This window comes from Portunus trituberculatus, chromosome 29 (assembly GCF_017591435.1).
Source record: "Portunus trituberculatus isolate SZX2019 chromosome 29, ASM1759143v1, whole genome shotgun sequence".
Classification (NCBI taxonomy): Eukaryota; Metazoa; Arthropoda; class Malacostraca; order Decapoda; family Portunidae; genus Portunus; species Portunus trituberculatus.
In genome coordinates, this window is record NC_059283.1 from 995,185 (window position 1) to 1,017,684 (window position 22,500).

The following is a 22,500-nucleotide window of genomic DNA, read 5'->3' on the forward strand; positions in this document are numbered from 1 at the left end:
TTCTCTCCCTCCCTCTTACTTCTTTGTTCATGTTTCCTTCATTCCTCGTTTTCTTTTCTCATGTATACTTCCCATCTCTCTGTCTCTCTATCTCTCCTCTCTATCTCTTCTTCCCTTCTCTCTCCAGTTTATATCTTCCCTTTTTTTGTCTTCCTCCTTATTTCTGCTTTATCACTCAAAATCATTCCTCTCATTCATGTCTACACCCCATCATCACCTATTCTTTATCTCCCCTTCCTTGCTTTTTACTTTCCTATCTCATTCTTCCTATTCTTCCTATTTGTACTCTAATTCCTCTCTCCTCATTATTGCTATCGCCTCTCTTCTCAGTTCTTTCTGCTTCTCCCTCACTCATTTCCTATTCTTTATCTCCCATTCTTTGTTTTTTACTTTCCTGTTTCATCATTCCTATCCTTTCCTCTCCATTGCTGTTCTACTCTAACCTCTCTCATTATTGCTATCTCCCCTCCTCCCAGTTCTTTCTACTTCTCCCTCCCTCATTTCCTATTCTTTATTTCTACTTTCCTACCTCATCCTTCCTTTCCTTCTCTATTCCTCCTATTTCTACTTTAACTTCTCTCCACATTATTATATTTCCTCTCTCAGTTCTTTCTATTTCTCCCTCCCTCATTCCCTTCTCTCCTGCACTACATGAATACCAAGCGTGATGTTTAAGCTTCACTAAAAAGACAGCAAAGAATTGAAAATAATGTTATAATGTTAGCAGTGTAGAATTCTCGCATCGTTTGTCCATTCCCTCACATTTCTCCAGGCAGGATATTTCAGTAAAGAACGTCACGAGGGAAGTATATGTGTGTGTGTGTGTGTGTGTGTGTGTGTGTGTGTGTGTGTGTGTGTGTGTGTGTGTGTGTTTGTAGGTAGGTTGTTGTTGTTGTTTTTCTCACGGTATAGGTCGAAGTTAATTAGGTACCTGTTGTTAAGGTGATATTAATGGCAAAAGTCGTGAAATGATGTCTCTCTCTCTCTCTCTCTCTCTCTCTCTCTCTCGGGCCGCCATGACGCAATACTTTTCAAGTGGCGACGCTCGACAAATTCATTTTACGCTCCATCAGATGTCCAACTAATTACTCACTTTCACAGGCCAATCTTTTTATTCCCACCCTATTCCCACACACACACACACACACACACACACACACACACTCTCTCTCTCTCTCTCTCTACTCTACCTATCACACACACACACACACACACACACACGCTCTCTCTCTCTCTCTCTCTCTCTCTCTCTCTCTCTCTCTCTCTCTCTCTCTCTCTCTCTCTGCGTCAGCCTGCACATGTCAAGAGCATAGCAAGGCTCGGAACTCAGTGGTGAGGAACCAATGTACTTATTAGCATTCAAGGAAGGTAAATGTGACGGCCTTGGGAACGTGGCCGACTGGTGGTGGTAGTGGCGGTGGTGGTGGTGGTGGTGTATTACGTAACATACAAAGGACAAGGTAATAAGAGGATGCTGCGTGCCAAAGTGCCATATGACGTACGTAGGGGTACATAGCTTGTGTTTATAGAATGTCATACTGTTGTTGTTGTTGTTGTTGTTGTTAGTGAGGGAGGTTTATACTGATAACACCAACAACAATAACAACAACAATGATGATGATGATGATTTGATAATAACAAAAATAATAATAATAATAATAACAATAATAATAATAATAATAATAATAATAATAATAATAATAATAATAATAATAATAATAATAATAATAATAATAATAATAATAATAATAATAATAATAATAATAATAATAATAATAATAATAATAATAATAATAATAAAAATAATAACTACAATAATAATAATAATAACAAGAGAAGGAGGAGCAGGACGACGACAACAACAACAACAACAACAACAACAACAACAACAATTTCAAGAGGCACACAGACGTCACACACCCTTGCCTCACATTCTCTCGCATTACAAAACTTTCACTTACTTCTCTATTCACACTGGCACACTCATTTCCATCCCTATAGAGGCTTCCACCCAATTAAACAGCCCTCCATCCACACCAAAACACTATCAGTCCACCCAACACTTGCCTAGTAACATCATTCAGTCATGCATCCTCTCAACTACCTTTAATCCCTTCAGTACTGGAATGCATTTTTTACTATGAGTTTTGAGTGTGATTTGATGATTTTATTTAGGTTTAGGGATGGTCTATGGGGTTCAGAAGATTAATGGCCAGAGTCTTCACTATTTTGATCCTAATATGAGTTTCTGAAGCTGTATAATGTCACCAAATAGTAAGCAGAATGGATATGGAAATGTGTCATGGTAGTGAAGGGGTTAAATGTAGCACAAAAATCTCCCTTCGTTTTGTATCTTTCAGCTGTGATATCAAGTGAGAATTTCTGATTAACATATACATTCTGATCTTTTATTTTTCCTTTTATAGTTATTCGTGTTCTTTTCATCAGTAACTTCCTTTTAATACAGTATATACTTTTATCCTCATTATATTTCTTCTTATCTTCATTTGCTATCTTTCCATTCTCTCTAATTAGTTTTACACACTTTTATATATTTCATTTCTTATAGTCCTTTATCGGTAACTTTCTTCTAATATATACTTTTATCCTAATTATACTTTTTATCTTCATTTGCCATCTTTCTGTTCTCTCTAATAAGCTTCACACACTTTTCACACTATATATTTCTTTTCTTTTATTTCTTTATCACTAACATTTCTTTTAAGTGTTTTTCCTTCCATGTGTCTAACTTTCCTCTTCCGTCCATAATATATTTCCTTCTTCACAAATGTCACCACTTTTACTCACTATGGCATTATTTAATCACATAAACTATCTCTGTATTTGCATCACCATTCACATTCTTCATCACTCACCACTTCACTCACTCCTACTAAGTTTGTCAAGTATGGAATAGTGAGATATACTATTCTGAGGGTTTGGTGATGACGTATTCATAGAATTCAATGTAAAAACTAGTTGAGAAAATCTTTTTTCAGAGTTTTAACCTCTTAAGTACCATGATGCATTTCCATATTCATTCTGCTTACTATATGGTGATTTTATACAGCTTCAGAAACCTATGTGGGGGGATTAAAATAGTGGAGAGACTGTTCATTAATTTTCTGACCTCCACAGACCCTTTCCAATGTCAATAAAATAGTCTAATCGTACACAAATCTCAAGGTAAAAATGTGTCCCAATACTGAAGGGATTAAATTCTAATGCCCAATGGACTACTTGTACCTGTAATCATGTAAACGAAAAAAAAAAAAAAAAAAAAAAAATAGATGATATAAGAGAAGATTTAATATCACTTACTTCCTATTGTTAAGCTAGACTTGCACAATGGATCTGAAGTCAAATGTCAAGTGTACTAATGTGTAATAAAGGATCACAGTATTCTGATAAATCGTGTGAGTCATGTGACGATTGGGAACAGATTTCTAATAAAAAACAACTCATCAAGGAAAAGAAAGTCACACAGATAAGGGAACAGGAAGACAGCCACTTGACCCTAAGGAAATTAATGTCTTTTTACACTTGATTAGGTCAATTGGTAGCTTCATCTGACCTATATATATTTTTTTGTTGTTCATATTGGGAAAGATATGAGACTATATGAGAGAGGATCAGAGACGGGAATTAATAAGAATGAAGCACAAGATCAAGAGAGATGGAAACAGCAACCTGATATACAAATCAATTTAACCCCTTCAGTACTGGAAACACATTCTTACCTTGAAATTTCTGCATCATTAAACCATTTCATTGACGTTAGGAAGGGTCTATGGAGGTCACAGTCTTCACTATTTCAATTCCAAACATGAGTTTCTGAAGCTGTATAAAATCACCAAATAGTAAGCAGAATGAATATGGAAATGCATCAAGGTACTGAAGGGGTTAAGATGGAAGGAAGATATTGGAAAAAAAAAAAAGGCAGATTTTACCTTTCACTTCCATCACTTTACTTCATCACAAAAACCTTGCTTCCTTCCTTTGACAACTTTGGGCACTTGGCAATACAAGAGACAGAAACAAGCCAATATTTATAGATCTCACAGTGAAGAGGATTTTAATTTAATCTTTTACTACCATCACATTTACTTTATCACAAAAATCTTGCTTCTAAATCAACCTCTTTCCTTAACGATTTAGACCACTTGGTAATACAAGACACAAAAACAAACAAATTTTTTTTAATATTAAATGTCACAATGAAGAGGATTTCAAAACTGGATATCATGCCACATTATGACCTTCAGATCCTTGGCCCATCCACTGACAATCCTTGGCTGCACTACTGGACATACCACCTCCACCACAAAGGACTCTCTATTTCACATGATTTTTTGTGATGATTCTGAACATTTTCATCACTTTTTGGCATATTTTGTGATGATTCTGTAAACTTCCAATCACTTTTTTTACATCTTTTTGATGATTCTGTAAATTTTTGACATATTTTGTGATAATTCTGTAGATTTTCATTACTTTTTGACATATTTTGTGATGATTCTGTAATTTCCATAATTTTTTAAATATTTTGAGATGATTCTATAGATTTTCATCACTTTTGACATATTTTATGATGATTCTGTAAATTTCATCACTTTTTGACATTTTGTGATGATTCTGCAAACTTCCATCACTATTTGACATATTTTGTGATGATTCTGTTCATTTTCATCACTCTCTAAAGAGTATTTTTCTTGTTGATAATGCAGAAAACTTGTTAATATGTTACTAGAATCACACAAACACCCTTAACCCCTTCAGTACCATGATGCACTTTCATATCCATTCTGCTTACTATTTGGTGACTTTATACAGCTTCAGAATCTCTAAAAAGGGTGACCATTCTAATCCCTCAAACTACCATCGTATAGCTTTAATCTCTTGCTTATCTAAAGTTTTTTAATATATCCTCAATAGGAAGATTCTAAAACATCCGTCACTTCACAATCTTCTCTCTGATCGCCAGTATTGCTTCCATCAAGGTCGTTCTACTGGTAATCTTCCGGTGTTCCTTACTGAGTCTTGGTCATCCTCTTTAAGAGATTTCGTGAAAACTTTTGCTGTCGCATTAGACATATCAAAAGCTTTTGATAGATTCTGGCACAAAGCTTTGATTTCCAAACTGCCCTCCTACGGTTTCAATCCTTCTCTCTGCAATTTTATCTCAAGTTTCCTTTCAGACCGTTCTAAAGAATATTTTCCTATTAATAATGCAAAAAATTTGTTAACTTGTCACTGAATATCCTCAAAAACTGGAAAACTTGCTAACATGTCGCTAGAATCAGAGAAACACCCTTGTCACTTCAACCGGAGCCATTTGAAAACAGTGAAGGTGCAGTGAGACACGGAAGTGTTTCAGAATATGGGCTTTACTTATTACACACACCACCAACCACTCCTACACACTTCGTCCACACACTCACATACTGTCAAACCACACAATCCCAAGGTCTTTGTATCAATCCCACACATACTCGGTCTTACTTTCACACCCACTACACCACACTAACACATGTACACACTCACACACTTACCCATACACTTACCCCTCCATATGGCATTACACACACACATACACACAAACAAACACACACATCCAAGGTCTTAGCACACTTAATACACATGTCACTAACACACACACACCACTCACCTCAGCACATTTCACCAAAGAAGCTTAATTATAGACCAAAATAACAGTCACCGTCACTTCCAGCTGAGAAAGCCCACGTCATTGTGATAAATAAATAAATAAACAGCTTTACTCAAGGATAGGAACGTGTCTCCAGGCGAACTAATCTCTTATCACACTAAAGTCACGCTGCTGGTGGGTAAATTCCTGGTATTTTGAGGCCACTAGGGTGTTACCTGAGTGTGGGGAGGAGGAGCTGCTCAGAGTCCGGGTAGGAAGCGAGGAAATAGGTAAATTCGGTGGACACAAAGGTCAGAGAGAGAAAGACGGACACCACTGCACGCGTTCGATGTCCACAGAATAAACATTGGGGAAAAAAATATATACGAAGGAAGTTGTCTTATATCTCAAACATTCATGGGAAAAATTTATATGTAGTTTAAATTTGTCCCATATTTGCGGTATCAATGGAGGGATGGGTATTTCTGGCTTGGAGATGACTTCTTTCATTTTTACATAAATTTGGATGAGGTTGTTTTAAGATCGAACATTTGCATATAATATTTAATACCAGTCACTATAATTATAAAATCAACTAAAATAAGCATATCTTTATTGACCAAAAACTTGCAACATTTACTATTACACATATTTAAGGAACAAAAAATACTAGGCAAAAAATAAAGCTTTTACTAAGGTTCTAATGAAAAAAAATAATAATCAAATAAAACATGAGTGCAGAAAATATAGAGTAGAAAAGAAAGGACAAAATACAACTAAATCACAAAAAAAGCGACTAAATTGTGAGACGTTGGAAAGACACACCATTGGTCATCATCATCAGCATCAGCGGGTCAGTAAACACAAGTGACGCAAGTATTTCCATGTTTTGTTGGTTTTCTCAAGCATGCAGGATATTAGAAGGCCTGGCTGTGTTTCCTGTGTCCGTCACGTGATGTAGTAGTGCTGTGTATGGGAGTGTGAACTGCCAGCTGTTGAAGATTGACTTAGAGTAATTGCATCATTATTTGTCCCCTGCCGTCATTAGCCTTGCCATCACTACTACAACCTACACTCACCATTATACTGTTAGGTGAAATAAATTGTATTGTATGGCCGTCACTATCCCACCATCATCACTACCACCACCACCACACTCATCACAGCCTGCAGAACCCGTGTGTGCAAGAACCCAACCACCGTCCATTATTAGTACAATTAAATATAGTTACCCCTAGTACCTGTCACCCATTATTCACTGATCTGCATTGCACTGACTGAGGGGATGAAGGTTAAGCAAGATTTGGTTGTTGTATGGCCAAGAGGACTGGTGTTTGAATCCCAAGCTTGTACAGGCAATTTGAGGTCAATTTTCACGCCATACGAGGCAAGGATGGGTTGTTGTATGGTCAAGAGAACTGGTGTTTGAATTCCAAGCTTGCACAGACAATTTGAGGTCAATTTTAACACCATACGAAGCAAGGATGGGTTGTATGGTCAAGAGGACTGGTGTTTGAATCCTAAGCTTGCACAGACAATTTGAGGTCAATTTTCACACCATACACCATTGAATCACAAAAATTTCCTGTAATCAATTTAACACACTACATTAAGCTATATTTTTATCCTCCACAAAACATCAGTATTGATACACACATAATTATATATGGTAGCTAGATATTTTTTCACATACAGTTGATGATAAACATAACATAACTGTCACTTGCTTTTCAGATCTGTGTTGCCAATGGGATAAGAAACGAGAACACTCCTCATCAAGCAGAATTACTAACTATGTCATAAGGGATAGTCTCAATACACACACAGAGCACACAGCAAGACACGCTCCCAGAGGATAAACGTGCCTCAGGATGGAAAATGAGACGCGAAGTGACTCCCAGACACCACACAGCAAGCATGACAACCTGCTGGCCAAGAGTGATGGACCCACCAGCAACTCACCCAAGCAAGGGAGTGAGGAGGAGGAGGAGGAGACTGCTCAGAACAGTCAGCCAAACGACATCGCCTCGGTAAATCCTGGAGAAAGTGAGACAGACTCGGGTAGTGCGTGGAATAGCAAACAAGGTGTGGAAGAAGTGAGTGTCTCATCGCTACCAGACGTCAATGGCCCATCAGATCAAGAAGTAAAGTTACATTGTATTTTTATTGTAATTATTAGGTTATGAAATTCAGTGTGTGCCTGGTGTAAAATTCCTTCTGAGTGAATGGTAATAATGCAGCATTAAGAAGTGTTCAGAATTATAATGAAATATTCTGCTAATTTGATTCACTTGAGTAAGCATTTTTTCTTACTTCGCCAGGACACAATATTTCACCAGCCAGTTTGCATACGTGATTTCATAAATGCATGATCATAAGACAAAAACTATTTCAGGTTTGCAAAGATTTTAAAGGTTGTCGGTATCTATATAACTGATGCACATTTCTCCTTTCATTTACTTGTAATTAAAATGCAAAAGGAAATGTTAAGCCTATCACCACCACAAGCCACTGTACTGACCACCGTCCTTCCCTTCAGAGCACAGTCAGAAGGCGGAAGGGTAAATCTGAAAATGACACCTCAGAACTGAGAAACTTACCAGCAAGGTGACACACGACACCTTCACCGAGTCGTACGACACCCACACACCTGAACTGGACCCAGACTCTCCAGAGGCAGTCAAGAAACGGGAAAAGATTAAGAAGATTCGGGAAGTGTTGTCATCTGAACCACTGGATTTAAAGACACTGAAGGAGTTAGCCATAAGTTCTGGAGGACTTCTGGATGGTATGAGGCTGTCTTGATCACAAAGTGTGGATAAATATCATTTTCAGCATTAAAGAAACTAGTAGCACTTATTTCTAATTTCTTGTTGGGAAGAGGAAAGAAGAGTAAGCTGACCACTGTTGTGACAAGTGTTGACCCTATTGTAGTAAATAAGAACAAAGTATTCATTTTCTGAGCATGCATAGCGATGACATGATTATTCACACTGAATTGATCACCTCACTCAGATGGCCTTCGAAAGGAGGCATGGCCACTCCTGATGGGAATGGGCCTTGAGGACCCAGAGATAAAAAGCCAACACTGGAGTTGGTGCAGGGCCACCGTGACTACCAGCAGGTGGTGCTGGACGTGAAGCGAACCCTCAAGCGCTTCCCACCAGGCATAGAAGACTCACGCCGCCTTGTGCTGATGGACCAACTGACGGTGCTCATCATTAGGGTGCTGATGAGGCACCCAGACCTTTACTACTACCAGGCAAGGACACTTTCTTCACTCAACCTTTGTTAATGATGCTTACAATGATGGTGTTACCATACTTGCAATACCTCTTCAAGTGTAACAAGTAAAGCTGGGAAACTTTACTACAACCTTTGTAATGTAAGTTTCAGCTCCCCACTGACCTCTCCTGTCCCTCTATTCCCCACCACAGGGTTATCACGACGTTGCCATCACCTTCCTGCTGGTGACGGGGGAGGACATGGGCTTCCGGCTGGTGGAGAAACTGTCTGTGACCCACCTGAGGGATTTTATGCGTCCCACCATGGAGAAGACCAACTACTACCTCACCTACCTCTACCCCATCCTTGAAAATGCTAACCAGCCACTCTATGAGTGCCTTGAAAAGTAAGTTGACGTGTGGACTGACCAGGTGTGGCAGGAGGGATGATGGAAAAATTGCAAGGGATAGGAAGAATCATGATAAGTTGGAGTGAAATGTGGAATGTTATATAAGATTAAAAGACTAGGAATAAGTGGATGATGGATTATAAGAATGGAATGTTGTCTGTTTGTTATGATGAAAGAAAAATATAAGAATTAATAGATCAGGACCAAGTTGTTTGAAATGGGATGAGATTCTTGATGCATCTGCTAAACTAAGATATGCCTAAAATATAGTTACATTCTACAATCAAACCATTTTAGTTATTTAGATGTGGTAAGTTTGACAGCATATACACACACACACACACACACACACACACACACACACACACACACACACACACACACACACACACATACACATGCATGAATAAATGCACTAACCTCACACTTGGCAGGTCTGGGGTGGGGACTGTGTTCTGCCTGCCGTGGCTCATCACTTGGTTCGCCCACACGCTGTCTGATTACCGGCATGTTGTGAGGCTGTATGACTTTTTCCTGGCCTCACCTGACCTCATGCCAATGTACATAGCCACTGCCATTGTCCTGCAGAAAGAGAAAGAGCTTATGGCTGATAATGAAGGGGAGGTCTCCTCAGTATTTGCCATCCTGTCAAAGGTAAAGAACTCCAATATAATCTCTGTGCCTCAATTAATATTTGGAATGCTAATGTACTTCACAGTCACATTGCACACTATGGAAACAAGTGTCCATGCTTAGAATAACTAATCCCAGTGTCCAATTGCTGATGTGTGATTCCCTCTCCTTCCTGAAAGGACCCAGACAACCTGCCCTTTGAGGACATCCTGGTGAAGGCAAGGGAGCTCTATGAGAAGTACCCGCCAGATCCCCTCACTGAGCGTGTGGAGAAAATCTTAGCCAGAAGGTAAGTGGAATGTGCTGAAGTAACTCTTGTGATTTGTAAAAGCATCTACAATTAGGAATTAATCTACCTACTTGGTAAACTTTTTTTTAATCATATTTAGAAAGAAGAATATTATGTCACCAGAGATGGAGAAAGGATCAAAAGCTACATAGTATAAAGGATATGAAAAAAAAAGTACTGAGTTTTGAGACAGTTCCCAAACAGCAGGCAAGTAAAGAAGTACACTTGTTGTTTTCAGGGAGGAGGAAGAAAAGAAAGAAAGACAACGCATAGATGAGATGCGTAAGAAGGGTGACCTGTACAGGAAGAAGAAGAATAGAGGGGTAATGGACAAGATCTTCACTTACTTCCCTATCCCCATGATAGTTCCTGCTCGGTCAGGGAAGCTCATCAAGTTTGCTCTCTTCACATTCTCCATCATCCTCGCCCGTAGCCTCTACAAGCAGTACTACACCTCTGCCATCGAGTACCCCTCCGTCCCAGAATGATAACGTCTGGCAGGCTTGGTTGGTGCACCAGTCATGTATCACTCAAGGCTCTTTTTTCTTAATTAATGGCCAGGATTGCCTTTATTTCTTGCATTTATGTTCCTGCTCTTCTTTGCTGTCTTTCTGTGATGATCCTGTGCCCATGACCACCATTGTAGTTGTTTTCAAGTCTTAGAGGTCCCGTTTCTTCCCATCTGCTTGTAAACTCTGTGACTGAAATGAAAAATGCTTAGTGATATTCTTCATGTCATACATTTGATAATGAAGGGAACAAAACAGTTTTAATTCAGACAGTGAGGTACTAAGTCCATGGGATCATAGGGGACCTCAGAAAGCTTGGAAAAGTGAACCCAAGTACAGTGATGAGTGGTGTGCAGGTGAAGGACAGAAGGTTGCAGTGTGAGGCTGTGTGCACCAGTACAGAGTAAAGGTTGCTGCTAGATTTCATATTTATCTGGTCTTTTCAATGCTGAAGGAAAAGACATGTGATAATTTGTGTGTCTGAGACCAAACCATTATTTAGATAGATGATTTTTGAGATTCTTTAGTGTATGAAGTGTAAATATTAATCTATGGAAGGCAAATTATTTTCTCTCTTTACAAAAGACATCAAATGATAGCAAAGGCACACTCTAACTATGGCTGTGTGTCTTACAGTCAGCTTGAACTGCAACTATTTACAGTTTTTAAACTAGTGACTTTTCCTTTTCTATTGTGGGGAGGGAATGGAGCAACTTAAGAGATAATGTCATGGGAACCAAAGTCATACATGAACACATATCCATCCACCCTTTGTAAGGGATGCCACTGAGACCACAGCACCACCATTGCTGATGGCATTGATCAAAAGAACAACATTTTGTAACATTTTAAGAAATGTTTAGTTTCATGATATTTACCAAGAATCTTGATTGACTTTAGTTGATACACAGTAAAGATTGTGTCCTTCAAGCTGTCACTTCATGAAATTAAGAACCACCCCCTGAAACACTTGACTGCAAATCAAATCACATTCCTTCTTCTGCAAACAAAAGACTGGTGTTTTATGTTCCTGTCAGGTTTTAAAGGAAATGTTTTTCATTGTTGCTGTATGAGCATTCTCATAATATATTGATCAATAATCTGTTTTTATCTGTTTCTATGTCTATCTACCTATCTATATCACATTCTATATCTATATCTATCTACCTATCACATTCTGTTCTGGATTATCAAATTATATACTACATGAAAATATTAAGATAGATGGATGTTTGATGGAAGAAATATTTTCAGCTAAAAAGAAAAAAAGGCAATGATACAATGCTTAAGTCTTCATTTAATTACTCCTCTTTGAAGTAACAACCAAATATTAATAATGCTCACATTAGATATTACAGTGAGCTGTTTACTGTGTTGCATTTCTGTTTGTCAGCATAATATGTAGTTTAGTTAAGTATTCCTATGATGAATTCAAGTACTGGTGTTGCATTTTGTATGAGTTTGTATAGCAAAGGTTTAGGTGTGAAGTAAGCATCTTTGTTCACATGTGAATGTAATATATGAACAAAAGTTCAGGAAGTGAGGTCAGAATATCAACCAATATAATGATACCTAGGAAGTGATAAGTGGCTCTTGTCTCTAAGACATTCAAGTTTCCAACATCAGTAAGGCTGGGTATATATTTTATTTATTTATTTATCTGTGTTTTTCTCCTCAATCTGCACACATAAAAGGAAAGTGTGTGGAAAAATGAAAAGATCAAAAGATGAATGATCTGGTGTGCAGATACCCTTTGTTGCATTGTAGGAAATACCTTGGAGTCAGGGGTTGAAATTGGCTGTTGTTGCAGAAATGTTTTAATCTTGTATTCCACTGTGGATATGTATTGGTTAATGAGTGTTTGGAGACTGAGAGAGAGAGAGAGAGAGAGAGAGAGAGAGAGAGAGAGAGAGAGAGAGAGAGAGTTTTATGTTACTGATTTATTGTTTTCTGAAAATTTGGAATTCAAAATGTACATAACTATTAATTGTTAGTTTTATTCATGTGTTGTCTGTTTGCAGTTCACCTTTCATTGTTACCTTCTTGTTTAACATTAGCAATGTGAAGCAGTTTGCCAGCACAAACACACTCACCACTAACATCACTCCCTTGCTGCATCAAGACCTTGAATGAAAATTTACTTGGACATTTTTGTTCAGGAAAGAATCACTAATCTTGACTGGTGACTAGTAACTGTTGTCTCAGTAAATAAAGATAAACTGACTGACTGGATGAGAAGGCATAGCTTGTTCTTAGAATCTGTCAGTCTTGATTCTCTAACGAATTAGTTTGACACTTCACTTTCCCTGTGATGTTCATTTGGTCAGACATATAATCATAAAAACAGGGCACTAATAAACACAGGCTTCTCTTGACCCATGCACCTGTTGCTGAGATTAGTACAAACAACTTTAGTGTCACTTGATCCATGCCTCTATTACTGAGCTCAGTACAGAGAAGTCTTATGTACTGGCAGGGAGTGGTGTGAGGTGAGTGAGTTGACAACACTCAGCGTGTCAACACTTCACGTGCTACACTGTGTGAGTCTATTTATTTGACTGTTTCATGTTGGCAGTATGTCTAGACTTTGGTTGTATGATGGATTGACTATCACAAGCACACACACTCTGCCTTTTCATTGTTATGGACATAGATTGTGATTTTTATGCTAAATTTTTATCTCATTTTATGTATTTCATGTATGCCTTTTTTGTATTTTTTATTATCATTTGTATTTCTTCCTTCCAAATTAAAGAATGCTTCCTGTGACTGCTGATTGAAAGATGGTTTGGCATCAAGTTGAAGACAGAAAGTCCCATCAGTAGCCTCCTGTTACCAATATTTTGTACCTGTCACCTGTCACTGTCCCTGCAGGACTACATTTTATTACTCATAAATTGTACAAGACTAATAATGTAAATTACGTAGTTACTAAAAGATCCCAAATTCAACATTCTTTCGCTAGCTTGTAGATACATTTTTTGGAAAATTTTTTCTGTAAATGATAGAGGAAGCTTACCATTATTGTGGGAGCAGGATGCACAGCTACGACAATGCTCAAGACAATAGCCAGCCACCATCAAGGGACAGTCAGGTGTTAAAGCACAACTGAGGTTAATAGCCAAATGAATCATTTTATGTAATACACATGTGTTCATTTTTGATGCAAAAATTGTATAAAAGTGGAAGTTTGACATCATGAATGTTTCACAGTATACAAGTGTGTAACCACAACTGTTTTGCAGTGGGAGTATCATAGTCATCATATTCACTCTACACATACATATTATATCAATGCTTGAAAAAAATAAGTAATGACTTGTGAGTTTTAAATTATGCTGTGAATCTGTGCTAAACAATTTCTCTCTAAAACCTTACTTGTATTTCACAGGGAGAGTTCACTCATACACAAAGTATGCACAAATTGCATCACTGGTGACAAACTAGCACAGTAAATTGCATCAATGGCTTTTCTTTCTTTCATATTCTTACCGTACATAGTGCATCCATATGACACAGGCTAGTATCCAAGAAGTTGTGTCCTGTGTGGCTGCCAGTCACTGCTATGGAGACAGACTGAGGAGGAAGGGCTTGCCATCCCATCTGTTCAGCGTGCTAGTCAGTTCACCGCCAAAGTCTTTCACCTTCCACCATCTACACGAGGCTGTGGATGTTGATTTACTGCAATGTGTTGGCTCTGTAGGGGAACATTTAGCAAAGGAGTAAGAGTTTTATAATGTACATATTATAGATGTACATATTATAGAGATATTATATATATATAGATATTATGCAGATACCACTTTGTTAGCAACCTGTACAGAGTTTGTGATTGGTTGACTGCTTGCTGGGAGAGGAGAGGATGCTGGACACGCTGGGACTCACCTGTGGTTATGTAACTTGGCTTGTCAGTTTTATATTGAAAATAATAAAGTTGTTCTATACTGTGGTGTTTGAGTGGCAAGGGGTGTTGGGTGTGGAGGGTGTAAGCCAGTGCCTCATGGCCGCCTGACTGTAGGGACACAATAATCAAATTCTGAATTGAGTTTTGGAAGATGTCGACAAATAAGTTAATGGTGTAGTTAAAACATAACAAAGTTAATGGTGTTGTTAAAACATATTAGTGTCTGAAATTCTAATTAGTATAATCAATATGAAGTAAAGTTATTATTGCCATAAGCAATGAAAGGATTCAAGTATAACAAATTTATAACTAACATAAACAATTTAATTTTTAGTTATTTCAGTTCATCTATCTACTACATTATATAATTCATTTTCTTGCTTTTTGAAATTTTATCTCAATCATTTATATATTTGTATATTTACTAAGTCCATCAATACATGCCTGTGAGTCAAAATCTACTGTATTAAGATAGAGTGATAGAGATGGTGATAATGACAGCAACAATAGTAACCATTAATAATAGACTGCAGTAGATCCTCTAAACACCTGTATGGACATTAAGGTGGAAACAGCTAGGTACCTTGCTTACTCAACAGAGAAGTAAACAGTATTATTTGCATTCTTCATAACGCAGGTGTGTACAGGTATAGCTGACCTGTATATCCAACACTACTGGCTGGTAAAGCAAACACACACACACACACACATGACCACTCAAGCCAAACTAAGGTGAATTCTAGTGATTGAATCTCTCTCTCTCTCTCTCTCTCTCTCTCTCTCTCTCTCATACTTCGCTACAGTACATTAAGGACCATTAAAAGCATAACAAAGCCGCAGATTGCAGAGGAACCTCACTTTGGCGCTTTCCCTCTTCACAATCCTTCCATTAGCCTCGCACGAACAGAGCCGTAACAGATAGCAAGAGCCTACCTCTCCTATCTCACACACTGATTGCTATACGAAGCTCTATTTGACAGCACATCTTCGTGATTCAGTGTGGTGATAGCTTCTTTTCCCTTATCCAATCTCCTTTTAAGTGAAGCGAGACAGTATTTATCATTCCTTGACTGCCATCACGAACACCAGCAGAAAATCACGAGAGAGAGATTTTGGTACTCAGGAAACCGCAAAATTTAATAATTTCCAGCCGCTTTTGAATGATGGGGTTATATGCATGCAGGGTCTGTAAGGCATGTAGGACTGTAAGGCTTGCCTGGGTGGCGTTCACGAGGTGCATGACGGGAGTACAGACACGCAAACGCACGCCATCGAGGTGAAGGAGTGTTCCACAAAAAATGAGAAGCTACTTCAGTTTAGCGTTGCAGGGAATATTATAGCGCTGGATGATACGTGTAAAGATATCAGAACTATTATAATTATAAACTAAATGGTAACCTCTAAGTATGGGGATGAATTTTTACCACGAGTTTTTGGGTACAATTATAAGATTTCATTGACATTAGGAAGGGTTTACAGGTGTCAGGAGATTAATGCACAGAGTCTTCACTAATTCAATCCCTACATGAGTTTCTGAAGCTGTATGAAATTCCCAAATAATAACCAGAATGAATATGAAAGCGCGTCACGGTACTGAAGACGCTAACTCGTGGCTGGAAGAATAGAGGAATTAGGACTTAACGGTACAAAAATTATACCTGGAAAAACTAAAATAAATAAAAAAAAAAATAAATAAATAAATAAATAGATAAATAAATAAATAAGAAGAATAAAAATGTACATCCTGAGGTTATAAAATGCAAAGAAAATAAAACTACTAGACTGAATAATACAATATCAATAAAACTACTAAACTAAATGAGAGGTATAAGCTTAAAAAATGGAGGACTGATTGACTGACTGATAACTGTATTGTGGTAGCAGTGTATACAACAAGGGAGGGGTTGGGTCAAGCCGGCCAGCCCTTAAACATGGGGCAGACAAGTCTCATCTCAAGCGTCAGTCAGGAGATAAAGAGGAAGCACGTCCCGCCACACGTCTGGCTAAAAACGCAAGAAACAAAGGGAATATAATGCAAAACACCTTTAGTCTACACGTGGCAATTACTAAAGAAAATAAAAAAAATAAGTCCTCTCTTTGCCGTGACCAGGATTCGAACCTGGGTTATTGCGGCCACAACGCAATGTACTAACCACTATACGATCACGGCCACTGGATTCGCGCTTTTGAGAGCAGAATAGAAATAAACTTAGCAAATGATTACTTAGCCCCCTCAGTACCATGACACGCTTACTATTTTGTGATTTTATACAGCTTCAGAAACTTATGTGGGGTATTAAAATAGTGACGTGGCTATTAATCTTCTGACCTCCATAGACCCTTCCTAATGTCAATAAAATGGTTTAATCGTACACAAATCTCAAAATGTGTCCCAGTATTGAAGGGGTTAATTATATGAGCATTTAGAGAGTATGGAGTATCAATTAGGTTAACAGTGCAAAGATTATACAGGAAAGTAATACCATTCAATGTTTCTGAAGCTGAATAAAACCGCCAAAATAGTACGCAGAATGAATATGAAAACGCGTCCTGTTACTAAAGAAATTAAGTGTGGAGATGAGAAAAAGAAATAGAGTTTTGTCTATTATTTCTGTTCTTATAATCCATGAATTTCGCCTCATTATGAATGCCAAGTAACATCAAAAAGTGACGAATCTCAATCACCAGGAAGGCATAATAGAAGGGAAGAGAAAGAAAGTTTTGTTGATAATTTCCATGCACGCCAGTAATACGTAAATTTTGCTTCAATTATGAATGGAAAGTTATACGTAAAAATATACATGTGTAACGAATTCCTCTAATCCAAATGTTATAAAAGATAGGAACACTGATCACTTCCACTACTACACCATAATAATCTTGAATGATCTAAAAAGCAGATTATTATGACTATTTTTTTTCATTTATGTATGTTTTTTTTCACGTTAAGGCCTATAGGCACACTTGAATAGTATGTTGGAAGCGCTGTTCAGCTTCCGCCCATTAGTGGCGCAGGCAATTTTATTTATAGTGGTACCCATATTAGGGCCCATATCACCACCTAAGCTCATCTTAGGTGTATAGCAATTACACCTCCACCTAGACTGGTGTGCTTAACCCTTTCAATATTGAAACGCATTTTTAACACAAGTTTCCGATATGATTAGACGATTTTATTTACATTAGGAAGGGTCTATGGAGGTCAAGAGATTAATAGCCATAGTCCTTACTATTTTAATCCCCACATGAGTTTCTGAACCTGTAGAAAACTGCCAAATTGTAAACAGAATGAATATGGAAATGCATCTTGGTACTGAAGGGGTTAATCTTAATAATCATAGAAGTGCTACGAGAAAGTCAACCAAACTCAATGAATGTCAATAACCCAAAAGTTGTAAAAAAGAAACACTGACCACCTCCACTACTGCAGCACGTCAATGTAGAATTATGCACAATGAAAACCACATTATTAATACGCATATAGTTAATCTCAGTGATTGAAAAGTACCCCATGGAAAAGTCACTGAAATTCAAATAGGTCAGAGAGAGAGAGAGAGAGAGAGAGAAACAGACACACAGATAGAAACAGAGAAAGACAGAGACAGGGACATAAGAAATTGATCGAGACAGAAAAAAAAAAAAATCATAAATCACAACAAAAACCCTGATTACCAGACAGACTCACGTACTTAACCCCAGTAATTAAAAATGTACCCCGTGAGAAAGTCCACTAATCTTAAATAGGTCAAAATATTCAGACCGTGAGCATCGATTCCAACTCCGCTTTGCCGTTGGAAGCAGTGACGCAGCGGCCACGGTGCCACCCGAGCGACACTGCAACGCCTGGTAATGACAAGTTTGATGGGAGACGTACAGTGCTTTCTCTTCAGTAAAGTCATCGTAACTTCGCTTCACTGGAATATTATCTGTCTCTCTCTCTCTCTTTTTTTGTCTCTGTCTCTCTCTCTCTCTCTGTCTGTCTGTCTCTGTTTCTGTCTGATTCTCTCTCTCTCTCTCTCTCTCTCTCTCTCTCTCTCTCTCTCTCTCTCTCTCTCTCTCTCTCTCTCTCTCTCTCTCTCTCTCTCTCTCTCTCTCTCTCTCTCTCTCTCTCTCTCTCTCTCTCTCTCTCTCTCTCTCTCTCTCTCTCTCTCTCTCTCTCTCTCAGGAAATGGAATATATGCGCACAAATTAATTTTCTTTTTAGATATTGTTAACTTGTGTAGTCCATTACATAAAATATTATATAATAGATAGAGACACGTAAACAACAACAACAACAACAACAACAACGAGAAGAAGATGAAGAAGAAGAAGAAGAAGAAGAAAAAGAAAAAGAAAAGAAAAAGAAAAAAAAGAAGAACAAGAAGAAGAAAAGAAAAAGAGGAAGAAAAAATAAAGAAAAGAAGAAGACGAAGACGAAGACGAAGACGAAGAAGATGAAGAAGAAAAAGAAAAACAAGAATGACAACAAGAACAGGAAGAAGAAAAAGAAGAGGAGTAATAACAACAACAACAACAACAACAACAACAACAATGAAAAGGAACACAACACGCAAGGCAATCTACTTTTATTTGTCTAAACTTTCACAGCATCACATCATTTCCCTCTTTCCAGTGTACGTGCCAATCAACACTCCTCCGACCTCAAACAATGTAATCTCCCATTCTTTCTTTCATTTCTTATCTACACGAAATGGGATACTGATGAGACTTTCCGAGACATTTGCTCTCTCGATGACATAAGGCCGAGATCAGTCTGGTCTACATTCTTATTTTTGCATTAATTCTATTTGGATTTTAAGGAAGTGATTGATAGAAGTAAAGGCCGCCGTGGTACAGTGAAACCATGCGTGCTTTGGGGTCCGAGGGATCTCCAAGCGCACGGGTTCGAATCCTGTCCACGGTCCGAGTGTAGGTTGGGCTTCCTCACTCGGGGCAACGGTTTCCTAGCGGGTGGGCTTTGAGATAGGAGGTACCCTAAAAAAGTATCCCCTTTAGCCCATAAATTCCCGTGAAAAATCCACATGGTATAGAAAAAAAAAAGTAATATTCAATGCCACTACGAGTATTCTCTCTCTCTCTCTCTCTCTCTCTCTCTCTCTCTCTCTCTCTGTCAAAAAAAAAAAAGTTTCCCACTATCTGTGAGTCACCCGCATCAACCTTATTAACCTGTGCAATTCACCACGGTCGTCTGCTGGCCACTCAGCCAGTCTTCCCCATTACAGAGAGAGCTCAGAGCTCAGAGACCGATCTTCGGGTAGGACTGAGACCACAACACACTCCACACACCGGGAAAGCGAGACCACAACCCCTCGAGTTACATCCCGTACCTATTTACTGCTAGATGAACAGACCCTACACATAAAGAGGCTTGCCCATTTGCCTCACCGCCCCCGGGACGGGGGCGTGTGTGTGTGTGTGTGTTGTAAACCAGGCCGTTCCTGTGAGTATGTTAAGTACACAAGTGCAAACTGTGCCGATATGCTATGGTGAATATTAGTGAGGATGACATGGACACACACACACACACACACACAGATACTGTAAAAAAAATAACAAAAAATAAATCAACAAATAAACGAGAGAGAGAGAGAGAGAGAGAGAGAGAGAGAGAGAGAGAGAGAGAGAGAGAGAGAGAGAGAGAGACAGACAGTCAGGCAGAGACAAGAAGAGAGACAGAGAGAGAGACAGAAAGAGACAGAGAGAGACTGAAACAGACAGAAAAAGAGACAGAGAGAGAGAAACAACACCACCAACAACAACATCAAGACCACCACCACCACCACCACCACCTAACTCACGAATCATTCACTACCTTAAGCACTTCAACGTAATAAACACTATCTCGCCCAGGTGTGTGTGTGTGAAGCAGCACGCGCGACTAGTGTGTTACCTGTCACCCTCTCACCACCTAGCCCTCCGCCTGTCATCTATTTATTCAGGGCGGAAGTTCAGATGTGATGTTTAAAACACACTCTAACGTGTGTGTGTGTGTGTGTGTGTGTGTGTGTGTGTCTGTCATTTCTCTCTCTCTCTCTCTCTCTCTCTCTCTCTCTCTCTCTCTCTCTTGTTACTTCTTTTTCCTTTTTCACTTTACTACTACTACTACTACTACTACTACTACTACTACTACTACTTAAACCACACCCTTCATTACACGCCCAACATAACCAATAATTAGCCACATGCAGAGTACTTTTCTCCTACACACCCTATTTCCTACGCACTCTCTTCCTCTTATTCCCTATTTCATCTATTTCCCTATTTCCTTACTCTCTATTGTTTCTATCCACCATTTCCTCTGAATTAAAACTGGTGAAAAATGACAGTGCATAGATAGAAAGTATACAAAATTACAACAGGTGTTATCTCAGGTATTTGTGTGGGAAATAATTAACAGAGAGAGAGAGAGAGAGAGAGAGAGAGAGAGAGAGAGAGAGAGAGAGAGAGAGAGAGAGAGAGAGAGAGAGAGAGAGAGAGAGAGAGAGAGAGAGAGAGAGAGAGAGAGAGAGAGAGAGAGAGAGAGAGAGAATGTTTTGAATATGGCTTTAGAACTGAGGGTCACTCGAGATGGACAGCAAGGTAATGACTTTCAGGTAATTGCAGGTGTCGCGGCGGCGTGGTGGTGGTGTCATGCGGTGGTGATGGTGATGGCAGTGGTGGTGACGGCTGGTAATGAGAGGGTATCGGGTGGCGGCGGTGGCGGCAGTGGTGGTGGTGGTGGTGGTGATTAGGGTGTGGATGATGGTTTAAGTGGAATGGGGGAGTGACGTGGTGTAGTGGTGGTGATGTGCTTGCCTCCTGTCCCACTTACCACACACACACACACACACACACACACGAAAGCCGCATGTCGGAGTCTGTATGCTCACGAGGGCGCCGCGCGAGAAAGCTGGAGTGAACAGTAAGAAGCAAGCCACCAGTGAAGCAGGATAGCCGCCGCGCTCTCCACTCCCACACTTACAAACACGAAGACACACACACACAGCCACTCCATCGTGTCTTCGTGTTACCCACATCACACCCACGTTAAAAATGCATCACCCACGTGTGCTAATTTTACTGGGAGTCGTGTCCTTCTCCCAGGGTATAGAATTGATTGAAAACATTTACAAGGGAGAAAAATACGAGGACACGGAACTTAGCCGCATGCCTTATTCCTCGTCACTTATCGCCTCCGCCTCTGCGTCTCCCAGCGGCCCCTTCCTCATGCCGCAAGCCAGGAAGGTAGAGGAGTCCCAGGGGCGTGAGTTCACCTTCTCCGGCCTAATGGAGCAGCTCGGGCTCGCCTTTCAGGAGGAGCTAAACAAAGATGATCCAGCCTCCGGGCGGTCACGCAAGCTTGTTCAGGAGGAAGGCAAGAAGGTATGGTTGACGTGGTCTTGTATACTCTTACGCCAGCATTCAGTAACGCATTGTTCTCTCACCATGACAGTTTTCCAAGGCCACAGAAACGATTAGCCGGATTTTCAAGACAGTTTCTCCTAATGATAACACAAAAATCTTGCCAGTCCATCACCGGAATCATAAAAATGTCCTTAAAAACATGAACACCTTCAATTAAAGCCGTTGGAAAGTAGTGATGGTGAGAGCAAAGCGTTTAAGAATACTGGCCTTTTAGTCTTTCTCTTCTTGCTGTGGACTTGTTATTGTGCCCATTCTTGTCATTATTACTAGTGCTCCTGTTTCTATAATCTTGTGGACTTGTTATTGTGCCCATTCTTGTTATTATTACTAGTGCTTTTGTTTATATTATCTTTTCTCTTCGTATGATTCTGTTGAGTCTTTTCTTATCCTTCTATTTATTACTCAAGCTCACATGTATTACCATTATTCTAAAATTAGTACGAGATCTCCTTCATGGACTGATTTTATCCCCATATA

General features: G+C 39.1%; 3 protein-coding genes and 1 non-coding gene across 9 annotated transcripts in view; 2 read left to right on the forward strand and 2 right to left on the reverse strand.

The window, feature by feature from the left end:
- Positions 1 to 6,028, reverse strand: part of LOC123510423 (BTB/POZ domain-containing protein KCTD20-like) — a 61,467-nt gene extending 55,439 nt beyond the window's left edge. For 4 of the 6 annotated variants that reach the window (XM_045265602.1, XM_045265600.1, XM_045265599.1 and 1 more), the window contains exon 1: positions 5,884 to 6,028. The gene's annotated coding sequence lies outside the window, so the exon portion shown is untranslated. Of the gene's footprint in view, positions 1 to 5,668; positions 5,805 to 5,883 lie in introns of those variants that run through there. The other 2 variants (XM_045265603.1, XM_045265596.1) reach the window with 2 other exon arrangements.
- A 1,490-nt stretch (positions 6,029 to 7,518) lies between these two features.
- LOC123510445 (TBC1 domain family member 20-like) lies at positions 7,519 to 14,657 on the forward strand. The gene is given in 8 exon segments (XM_045265635.1): positions 7,519 to 7,743; positions 8,225 to 8,435; positions 8,663 to 8,722; positions 8,725 to 8,909; positions 9,085 to 9,278; positions 9,716 to 9,935; positions 10,094 to 10,203; positions 10,442 to 14,657. Coding segments are annotated over 8 exon segments (1,455 nt in total). The 3' UTR covers positions 10,692 to 14,657.
- A 2,057-nt stretch (positions 14,658 to 16,714) lies between these two features.
- On the reverse strand, positions 16,715 to 16,786 carry Trnah-gug. Its single transcript has one exon. It is a non-coding gene; the product is annotated as a tRNA-His (tRNA).
- A 4,747-nt stretch (positions 16,787 to 21,533) lies between these two features.
- LOC123510525 overlaps positions 21,534 to 22,500 on the forward strand; it is a 31,499-nt gene continuing 30,532 nt past the window's right edge. The window contains exon 1 of the mRNA XM_045265761.1: positions 21,534 to 21,981. Coding sequence (XP_045121696.1) covers positions 21,652 to 21,981 — 330 coding nt within the window. The 5' untranslated portion in view covers positions 21,534 to 21,651. The remainder of the gene's footprint in view (positions 21,982 to 22,500) is intronic.